This window comes from Hevea brasiliensis, chromosome 10 (assembly GCF_030052815.1).
Source record: "Hevea brasiliensis isolate MT/VB/25A 57/8 chromosome 10, ASM3005281v1, whole genome shotgun sequence".
NCBI lineage: Eukaryota > Viridiplantae > Streptophyta > Magnoliopsida > Malpighiales > Euphorbiaceae > Hevea > Hevea brasiliensis.
Genome location: NC_079502.1, coordinates 9,669,245 through 9,680,981, shown reverse-complemented (window position 1 = coordinate 9,680,981; position 11,737 = coordinate 9,669,245). Strand labels below are relative to the sequence as shown.

Genomic DNA, 11,737 nt, shown 5'->3' with positions numbered 1-11,737 from the left:
AATTTGAAAGATATATTTATAAACATTTTATTTTATATCATTGTATTAAATAATAAATAAATGATATATTATATCATATTATCTTATTTTATTTATTAAGATTTTGTTAATTCTAATTAGAGATCATAATTCATAACTATAAAAATTACCTATGAAAATTATCATAATTGGATTCGATCGAATAATTTAATTATTTGAACTCATCACAAATAAATTAAAATTGATTTTAAACATTATACAAATTTCCATTATTTGGTAAAATATTGTCATATTTCCCATTTGAGTTTTTTTTTTTCAATATTTTTTTAGTAGTTATATTCATTTTGATGATTTTAATTAGAGACGACAAAGATAAAATACTTGCTAAAATCAGTCTAACTAAATTTAAACAATTTAATTATTTAAAATTTCCTAAAATAATTAAAATTCATCTTAAATTATTGATACTGACCTCAAATTCGATTATCACTATTGGAACATTATTTGAATTTATTTAATTTTATATATTTAATCAATAATTTATATAGAACATTTTTTAAAAAATTTCTATTTCCATAAATTCAATAACTTATAAAAATATTTAAATCTTATTTTTTATATCCTAAGATTTTTAAATATTTATATTTAATCAATTTTTATTTAAATAAATGTAAATAATAACTATTTAATGTATAAAATCTCACCCCAATTCTAACTCGATAGAATTATTAATTTTTATATTCAATCCTAAACACAATTATCTTATCCAAATACTGAAACTAAAGGACATAACATAACACGATCTCTATAGGATCAATAGTACAATAATAATAATAATAATAATAATAATAATAATAATAATAATAATAATAATAATAGTCAAGAGAGCACATGGCCAGAAAGGGTGTTAAACTAAATAAATATATTAGCACATTAAGGAGACTTCTATTCTATAGGAAGACTGAATTTATTTTATTTTATTTAGAAGTCATTCTAAATTATTATAGGAAAATAACATGGTTAAATATATTAATTAAAAATATTAAAATCAAATTTAATATAATTTAGTTATAAAAATATTAAAATAATAAAATATTTTCAAATAATTTTATAATAATATTTAAAACGTATTTTTTAAAAATATATTTTTTAAATTAAAAATTAAAAAAATGAACACTCGAATGATTTCCACAATGATGATGCTGATAAAATGCAAGGTTTAATGAGATCATGATTGGAGAATGACAAGTGTCATTCATGAGCTAAGGCACATGACCTTATGTGGATTTTTTAGAAATTTTAAGACGAATATAATAAAAAAAATAACTATATATATATTTAATAAATTATAATTTTGCTTCACAATTTTTGAATTGTATTTTACTTTGCATAATTTATAATTTTAAAATTATAAATTTTTATTTTAATTATATATTTTTATATAATTTATTAAAAATAAAATATAATATTAACACTTGTGAATCAGCGGTTGATATCTGAACTAATAAGAAATTAATTTATAGTGATTGGAGAAAAGAAAATTGATCACGCTATACCATTCTAGTGAGTGATGAGATTTTCGAAGAAATTTGAGAATATTATTTTAATTTTCAGTTGGATATAAAAAATAAAATATTTTTTGCTGATTCACAATTACATTCTTATTTCTTAATCTTTAATATGGGAATAAAATAGAATTAATTTTGCTCACCATAATAAAATATATTGATCATAAATTATTTTTTAACTTCTATTTTATTATCAATCACTATTTTAAGTGAATAAAATTTAAAATTTTTTAAATTAATTTTAAAGCTTTAACTATAATTACTCTCAATTTTAGAGATTAAAAATACGTTGCTTAAAATTAAAATATCTGAATATAATTATCAATTAGTAAAAATATTTAACTTTTTATTTTAATAGAAAACATACTATAGATCTACAGTGTGAAACGTAAAATCATATATATGCATGTGTGATATATTTTATGATTATGATCTATCTCTTATAAAAAAAAGTATTATATATATATTTTTTATATTAATTTTTTTATTCAATTAATAAATTTTTTTATAATTAATTATTTTATTAAAAAAATCAACTCGTGGATGTAAAATTTTATTAAATAATCTAGAGGGAGACCCGGGGAAAGGGGAGGGTGCTAGCGTTTGCATATATATATATATATATATTTTTTCCTCAATTTGACGAACAACTCATCTTCCCTGTTCACATTAACTTTACAATTTGACTTGACAGACACATCAAGCAATGGACACGTGGATTTAACAAAAAAAATTAGAATAATAGAATACCGCAATGATATTTTTTTACTCTAAACACTTAAAAATATAAAAAGAATATTTTACCCAAAATAAATGCAACCATAATAATAACAATAAGAACACAAAGGTGATGAATTACAGAAATTTATAGTCGAATTTTTTTTAGAAAATAAAAGATAAAACTTTTATTAAATAGAGACAATACAGAATCGAGGTATAAATTTTATATTGTTATAATTTTATATAAAAAAATTTAAGATAAATCAATTATACAAAATATAATAGCAATTACCTTAATTTGAAACCCTAGATTATATTGATAAAATATTTGATTTGACCATTCGACGGAAAGTATACTCTATTCAATAGTAATTTATCACTATTTGACTTCACGGTCTTTTTATGAACCTGATCTAAAAATCAGCAAATTTTAATATTCTCGTGAAGAAAAGATTTGTAATTTTTATCGTTGCACTCCTACCTAAACAATAAAATAAAGCACGTTATAATTTCATAATAAAAAGAAAAGTATATCCTTGCAATGGAGGAAATAGTCATCGCAATGGAAGAAATACCAAATCTTTAAGAAGAGACACCAAATCCTTCAAAAAATGAGACAAAACTCAGTTCATAATAATATACTAAAGATAAATATAAATTTGTTCCAAAAGGATATAAATCTAGATATTATTAGGAAAAGCATAAAAAAATAAGAAAAATGGAGAGGTTAACCACAGGAGAAAATATACTTACCGGCCATCTTAAAAAACTCACAAAGGAAAGAAAGAAAGAGAAGAAAAAGAGTTTAGAGAATAAGTTGGCTAGGGTTTTTTAGATTTGAATTCTTTCATCACCTATTATGATGATGATGATAAACAGGACCAAATTAAGTAATTGCTGCGCTAAAATTTTTAAAATTAAAATATAGGATCAGGTCTAAGCCAATAATTTCTCTTGATTTAAGTAGTGTAAATATAGGACCTCAATCACTGTCAAAGGGTTTTAGCTTTTTTCTTTTTCTTTGTAAAAGATTTATTTAAATCTTTAAAAAAAAAATTCAATAGTTTGAGTCATTTAAACTCTTAAGCTTTTTAAAATAACTCATTAAAGTCCAAACTAACAAAGTAAACTTTCCATTTTTGAAATAAATAAAAATACCCCATATATAATATTTGTATAATATCCATTTTATGCGCATTGAACAAATAAATTAAATTTATCAAAAAATTTGCAAAAATTCAGTTGCTTCGACCAAACATCAAAAAGAATTCAGATTTCATTTCTTTTTTATCAACAAAACACTAAATTTAACCTCAAAATCTACTCTATCATTAAAATGGTTGGCTTATTTTGATGGAGATGTCAAGGAAGAACAAGAAGGTGGAAAATCATTGAAACAGACTACCCTAACCCACCATTGAAAATGGCTATTGAATTTTCGCTAATGAAAGACTTTAGATAGCTGGATCTTCAAGCTATAATCCGTTTAGGGATAGATCATGCCGTTGATCAAACCATTCTTCAGTATAAATCAACAGATGGCATTGCCACAAGCAAAGAGGGTCTAAGGATTTTCTTGATGAAGGCCCTCTTGGTGGGAAAATTATTGGGTACTCTTAACGCATGTGCATTACTCTTAATGCATGTGCATTATCATTCACATTCATGTGAATCTCATCTTCATAATTTATTGAGAAACTGAATTTATGCGAGCAGAGGTGCAGTATTTTTTAGTAAGCCTTAGAATATGCCTTCCAAGTGTTGACCCATTACTCAGTCCACGTGTGACTAGCCTCCAGGAAATGGCAATTATGATTCTATACCTCCTTTCGCACCTCATATTGATAGAGGAAGAAGAAGCCCTCTAGCAAGCGAAGATTTTCTAGTCACAATAGTTTATCACTGTTCTCATCCTCAAACAAACATTCTTTCCCTTAGAATAATGGCTTAACTAGATTAGAAAATGTGTCTGATGAGAGATGAAATGACTACGGCCTGGATTTTTTGTATCAAAGTAATTACGAGTATGAACGCCGTGAATTCGAGGCTCTAATTTCTCCTTATTCTCATTCTCCCTTGACATCCAAATTAAACTTTGGTAAACATTTTCTATTACATGGTCGATAATTTATTAGGTGCACCCGGTGCATATGCACCTTCTCTCATAATCATGTGGGATCCACTCTCTATATTATAGGAATGGTCTACTTTTCTGTGAGAGGAGGAACACAATTTTTTAGTACTCCGAGTGTATCTAATAATTAGCCTACATAGTCACGTGATTAATTTTTGGTCACTTTTGTTCAAAATTTAAGAAATTTGGGCTTTATTGCATTATTTTAAAAAGTTTAAAACTTTGAATGAATGTTTGTCTTAACTTATAAGCTGGTTAAATCTATTTGTTCATAACAATTTTTAAGTTTATAAAAGTAAGTTGATGATCCAGCTTTTCATATTGATGCTAATAAGCTAATTTGACAAAGTATTTTACTATATTTACCTTATTTAATTTTTAAAATTTTATCATAAATCTCATTTAATATTTTTTTAGTCATTTTAATAATAAATGTACTTAGAAGCTATTTTTTACTAAACACATCAACTGCTTATCAGCTATTCATAAGTACTTTAACTAAATATATAATTGCTTAAAATTTTAAATGTTTATAAGTTGATTTTCATAAGCTAAACCTAATCAAAACTTAAATCACTATTACACAATTTTTTTAAAGATTTAAGAGAGAATTTTGCCCTTTTGTTTTATAAACGTGGAGGGATAGGACTTGAATTTATATATTATCACCAACTTGAGACTTTGCACTCACTAGGAAGCTACCTATCTTTAACTAATAATGAGACCTAGGCACAGCTCTCTTCCCTCTCCGTCTTTCTTGAAGCCTATAAAAAGGTGTAGAATGCATGAACTCATCTGCAGGGAAGCCATATTTGAAGATTCATATTAGAAATCTCATACTTCTCCCTTCTACTTTCCTGATACTCTGTCCCTTTCATACTAAACTCTCCTTTCAGCATAACAATTACAAAAAAGTAATCGTCACCTTTTCGCCTTCACGAAGTACTCCCAAATATGACATTTATACACCTTCCGAACGGGGTAATAATGACTCCAGATCAACCTTCGGCTCCGACACCCAACTACTTGCACTCCGATGATGATGCAATAATCAAGAAGGTTCTAGAAACCCAAAAACCCGATCATCGCAAAGTTGATGTCTACCACCTGTTCAGCATTGTGGCCAAAATCTTGGCCCATGACGAGGGTAGCAGTGCCGATGTTCCAAATGTACGTTCAATTTTCTAATTTTCCACCTCAAGTTATATTTGTTTTGCCTTTCCTTGAAAGAATCGATCATAGCTGAATTTTTCTAATGAGAAAGTGGCTTTGGATTTCTTGGTTGTATACATAAAAGACGGGTTTTATTCTAACAAGATTTTTAAACGGCAATTGGAGAACCAGATATATCGACTACGAGATAACTAAGTGCCTTCCATGAAACTAATTAATAGCACCGTATTAGAGGAACGGATAATAGATCATTGACATGCAAATGCTTTTTTGCAGGGGACATATGGATTTGGAATGCCTGAAGTAGCAGCTGACATAATAAACAAAGTCTCCTGCGAGGTTATTTTCATAGATACTGATGATAAACTACTTCCATTAATGCCTTTAATATCATAATCTCATAATCATTCATATTAATTTGTTCTTCATTCATTAATTGTCTCTGTACTCTGCAGACTTTGCTCTGTTTTGGTCTGCAGATTTGCTCAAGTTATTCTGGAATTACTTTTCTTTAATACTATAGCTAATCATAAGAAAAAAACTTGAACTTTACACATTTTTTTTTATCTTCATTATTATTACTATTTTTATAACACCCACGGAGACTCTTTGAACATGTATATATTTCAACATATGCAAATCTGCAGATGGCATGCAAGTGCTCTGGTAAGGATGCGAATAGAGTAACCATGGTGCTGCTTGAAACAGTACTTCCAAACTATTCGTGGGACGCGAAGCTTGTGATAACAGTTGCTTCTTTTGCTGTGATTTATGGCGAATTTTATCTACTTACCCAGTTTTACAATGCATCAAATCCAAATCCAAATCCAGTTGCCAAGAACATAGCTCTTCTCAAGCAACTGCAGGGCATTATGGAAGACGCTTCCTTATTGCAACATCTATTTGGAGCAATTACTGAGCTTATCAAGGCCATAATGACTGTAACGAAATGTCTTCTCCAGTTAAATGACTTGTCCTCCGAGTATTTTGCAATTTACAAATCTCCGTTATCAACTGCTACTGATATTGCAAGATCGGCCTACTGGGCAGTTTTTTGTGTTGTGACCTGCGCCCGACATTTTGCTGCGCTTTCTGGGTTGAGAAATCAGTGAGTCCTGGCATGCTTGCTTAATCCAGTTTTTAATTTCCATATAAAATAGCAACTTCATTGACTATTTTATTTTCTTTTATTGGTACATTAATTATTGGAAATTTACTTTGATTGCAGGATCACCATAGGAACAATGACCAAGGAACTGTCAGTCTTGGCTTCTAAAGTAAGCAGCATACAGATACTTCTGCAAAATCAATTAGATACTTTAATACAAGAAATTGGTAAGCACTTGGCCCTTGGATTTTCCAACTCAACCAAAAATTAGTTTCTCTCTTGGGTGAAAAATAAGCACCATGGCTGGCATATGCAGAGATTTACAATTCGCTCATCAAACTCTTCAACACTGTCCACCAGGACAATACGGCAATCCTCCAGGTCATGTTTCCCATGGATGGTGGTAAGCCACCCCTTGTGATCGGCAATTCTTATACAGAGGTTTGTTCTTGAGTTTCAATACTTTCATGGCTAGTTAAAAGATTATACGCTAAGAAACCAATGGAGGCTCAAGAGATATATTCTCTTTCCATCAAATACTGCAGGTCAAAATTGATGCATTGCAGGGCAAGAACGTGTTGCTGCTCATATCTAGCCTTGATTGCTTGGATGAGATTAAGGCTCTTGCTAAACTGTACGATCAACTGGAAAAAAATGGGAAGATTCAATATAAATTAGTGTGGGTTCCAGTTGCAGACCAGATATATGAACAACATTTTTCTTCCCTGAAATCGCTGATGCCTTGGTACTGCGTGCGACATCCTTCAATCATCAGACCAGGGGTGATTAGATACTTCAGGGAGTTCTGGAATTTCACAAAGCAAACCATCCTGGTGCCACTGTATCCAAATGGACAAGTACAACCCATTTATACCCTTGACTTCGTGTGGGCATCGGGCATTTTGCCCGTCATTGGCCTGCACCCAGATGGAAACTGGAAATTTCTATGCGAGGACCATGGCTTGAGCCTAGATCTACTCATACATGACCTTTATACAGTCGATTTGGTAATTTCGCTGTTGCAATCTCAATTATATAAATTAAATTGTATAAGCCCTTTTTAAATTTTTTAAGCTTTTTTTTATTTTTTTTTCCTTTTCCTAATACATATTTATATGCATCAGACGATGCCATCCCCAATCATATGCCTTTACGGAGGAGAAGACATCAAATGGATTGAGGAGTTTACCACTGCAATAAATCGGATTAAAGATGTCACTAAGCTGAGCATGGATTTGGTTTATGTTAGCCAGAGCAAGGCCATCAATCAGACCAACAAAGCCATTTTCGATTTCATTACTGGAAGGAAGCTTGGTGTCTGCTGGAATGTTGAGGAAACGTACAGTTGGCGATTTTGGGCCCGATTGGAAAGCATCTTCTCTTCGGGATTACGAAAGGGCATCTATCCTAAAGTAAACAATACCATGAAAGATGTGGGAACTTTGCTTAGCTTCAGTGGAAGCTACAGTGGATGGGCTGCGTTTGGTCAATTAGGAACCTCGCATAAAATGGCTAAAGCCACAGGAGAAGTTGTTTTACAGGTCTTGTCAAACATAAGTAGCTGGTGGGATGCGGCCGGTGGCAGTGAGTTTTTTCTGCTAGAACTCAACCAGCAGATCCAAAAACAACTTATAGATAAGCCAAATCATTGCTGCCACATTGTCCTGCCAGCGAATGTTGCAGAGATCGCAGATGAGATGATGACCTGCACAATCTGCGACCGTAAAATGGGCAAGTACCTGATGACTTACCGTTGCTGTGAGTAGAGACCAAACCTAATATGCCTGTTATGGAGGAGACCATCTGGATTTTCTTGTAATGCTGTTAGGATTTTGTCTGTTTTAGTGGCTAATAATGTCTAGATTAGACAATCCGACTCCTGTCTGCGGTAGCTAATTCTAGCAGTGGAGTTTGCTTTTCTTTAATAAAGACAACAGGAAAAAAAAAAAAATAATAAGTGTTCGGTTCCATTCGTTGTATAATAAAACTTGAGGCTTGGTAGATGGTAGTGTATCCCTCCATGAACTCTTATAATAAAACTTCAAGGTTGTGTTAATAAGCCTCTCTCTCTCTCTTTCATGTCTTCTGTTTGTGCTAAGGACTCAATATTTCTTTCCCAGGGTTAGGTCAGAAGACGACTGGGGACCATCATCAGGAACCATTGGTGCTTGAATCGTTAGTCGATTCACAAAGAAACGCACTTGATGAAATAGAAAATCTTGGTAGAGCTCATGATACCCTCCTTCAAAAAACCATTGTTCCTGGGGACTGCAGTGGTCCCAATGTAGAAGGTGAACTGAGAAGTAGGACGGTCACGCATGTCAGAGAGGCCAGAAAGCTGAAAAACTTTGAGCTAGGACTAATCAACTCGAAAAACAAAACACCCAACCATATAAATAGCCAAAATCAAGAAAGAAGAGAGGCCAATTGCATTATACTTTTATCTTTATTTCTCTGTATTTTCTTTATTTTCTTGCTTTTGAATTAATGGGAGTGCTTTACATTTCCAGTATTTTGTTTAGAGTATTGAATTCTATTCCTTTTAGTGGGGTTTCTGGTTTGGAAGATATCTGTGCACTCTGTGTTAAATCAATCAAAATTAAAGCATTTTCATCTGTACAAGCTTTTTAATTTGAGTTCTTAATTGCTAGCTAGATTTATGCATTATTAATTCAAAAATATCCATTAAATCCACGAAATTAGTGGACAAATAAAAAATGTTGGAGTAATAGTATCCTATCGCGAAGCTTGACAGCGAATTAATCCCAATTAACAAAAATTTATTAAAAAGATTAATCGTCATACTCCTCTCCTCTGTTAGAGATGGAACGTGACTTTGCTAGAAAGCTAATGTTGCTACGTAATTGTTGCTCATCATTCAGCTGTGGTCAAATCCATGATAATTAACCTCAACGAGAATAAGACTAATGATAAATTGATATTTATAATTAACGAAATCTTGCTAATCTATTATCACAAAGAAGTAGAAATAATATACCCGTTGATACTTATTCAACCTATTGACAGGTTCAAGTATTCCCGAATTTTTAAATAAATATTTTATGCGTAAATTTTAATATTTTAATGTATTAAATATTGTGGTATTTTAATTTGAATTTTTTGAGTTTTTAAAATTGAGTTTTTATTTTTTAAGGTAATTAATTTCAATGATTTTTAAAAATTAATTTAAAGACCACGTGACAAGTTTAAAAATATTTTTGGACTTCATAAATTTTTTTGAGTTTTTTTCAATTTTTTCAGAATTTTTGGGCTTCGTTTTAGGTTTCAGGACATAGTAAAAATTAAATTTCGAGTGTTTTGAATCGAACCAGCCGAATCGAATTGATTTGGATGGGACCTATCGAATCGGACCGATCTTCTTTTTCTTTTCTTCTTTTCTCTTTCGCGCAGCCCTAACTCTCTCTCTTATCTACCTCTTTTCTCTCTCCTCCCTCCCCACCATCGCCGGTTATCACCCCCCCTAGCCTTTCTCCCTCGCAGGCGCACCCCCCAATCCCCTTTCCTACCACCGATAGTCCTTTTTCCAACAAGAAATCGCGCTCCAAACCTCTCTTTACCAGCACGTGACTTTTGAGCTTCCCTCGCCATTTCTGGCAATTCCGGTCACCAATTAGACTGGCTCTTGTTTCCTTTTTATTCTACACTTCACAAGCTTCCCATAGACACCAATTTCACGAATTTTCATCAAGTGGTTTGTGCGAATCAAGCCCTTAAAATTTTAGCTCTTTTTGACTTCTGGGCTAGATTTCTATAAAACCGTAAATTCCTATCAAAAATTCAAGACCGCCAGCTTGTCCTACACGTCGAGAGCTTTGCAACGATACTAATTTGTAATTTTTCTGACACCAAAAATTTGGTGAGTCTACAAACTTGCCGATGATTTTTTCAGTTTTTAATGAGTCTTTTTAATTAAATAAAAATTATATTCTAACCCTTGGTGTTGTGGGCTTCGTGTAAGTGTTTTCATTTCGAAGAAATTTCACTAGTAACTAGGACTGCAATTTCAAGCCGAACGCACTGACTGTCGGACCCACTTCAAATGCAGTCAATATTACAGTGCTTCTCGCCATTTTCAGATGCCCCAGACACATTCCAGGTGTCAGAATTGGTGTAGATAAACCCAAACTCCGAATTCTCCTTTTTATCTAATGTTGAGTTTAGAACAAAAATTCATAAAATATTCATGGATAGCTAGAAAATTATAATTCTAATTGCAATAGTAGAATGGCATTGTTGAGGACTGCAGAGAATAATTATAGAATTTTTGGGGTTAATTTAGATAGTTTTTGCAAAATGTTAGTTTTAAACTAAATAGTTGAATTGTGTATTTATATGAGAATTGATTGGTTTGGCAGGCCCATGAGGGGCATTGTGTTGTTGTTATGTTGTGGGCCTGAGACCTTTTAGATTGAGAAGTGTTAGTTGAGTTGTTTTATAGGTTGGGTAGGTAGGCCTGAGACCTTTTAGATTGAGAAGTGTTAGTTGAGTTATTTTATAGGTTGGGTAGGTATGTTAGTTGAGTTGTTTTATAGGTTAGGTAGGTCCTAGGCATAGAGGAAACTCTGCCAGATTTTCGGCATAAATTTATGGTGTCTTTGACTCTTTAGTTCTTTGTTTTGATTTATTATTGATAATTTTTTTGAATATAATTGTTTAGGTAATCCGAGTCAACCTTCCTCTTCTTCTCAGCCACCCTAGTAACACTTAGATAATCTAAGAGTTTGATACTGATTTTATTTGTAATTTCAAAATTATTAATTTATATTCAAGGCATGTTCATGCATTCACTTATATGTATATATATAATTAGTTAAATGCTAGGCAAGCTCCTTTGTTACACATGTTATTAAATTTGTTTGTGGATGTCGCCTTAAGATAACTTGGAGCTCTGTGTGTGTGTGTGTGTGTGTGTGTGTGTTGGAGTGAGTATGGTGTGGATATGGATATATGTAGGATGGGTAGTCGTGGCTAAAGCTTGACTCGCTGGGACCCGATTCTTATATATGTATAAGTCGGGCTGAGCACGGCTTTGAA

At 31.6% G+C, this 11,737-nt stretch overlaps 1 protein-coding gene across 1 annotated transcript; it reads left to right on the top strand.

Moving 5' to 3' along the window:
• The first annotated feature begins 5,194 nt into the window (after nucleotides 1-5,194).
• LOC110632846 (protein SIEVE ELEMENT OCCLUSION B) lies at nucleotides 5,195-8,741 on the top strand. The gene is made up of 7 exons (XM_021781193.2): nucleotides 5,195-5,571; nucleotides 5,851-5,913; nucleotides 6,222-6,682; nucleotides 6,803-6,909; nucleotides 6,999-7,123; nucleotides 7,228-7,689; nucleotides 7,807-8,741. Exons 1-7 carry the CDS (start codon nucleotides 5,356-5,358, stop codon nucleotides 8,446-8,448), a joined length of 2,076 nt encoding a protein of 691 aa, XP_021636885.2. The 5' UTR covers nucleotides 5,195-5,355; the 3' UTR covers nucleotides 8,449-8,741.
• The last annotated feature ends 2,996 nt before the right edge of the window (nucleotides 8,742-11,737 follow it).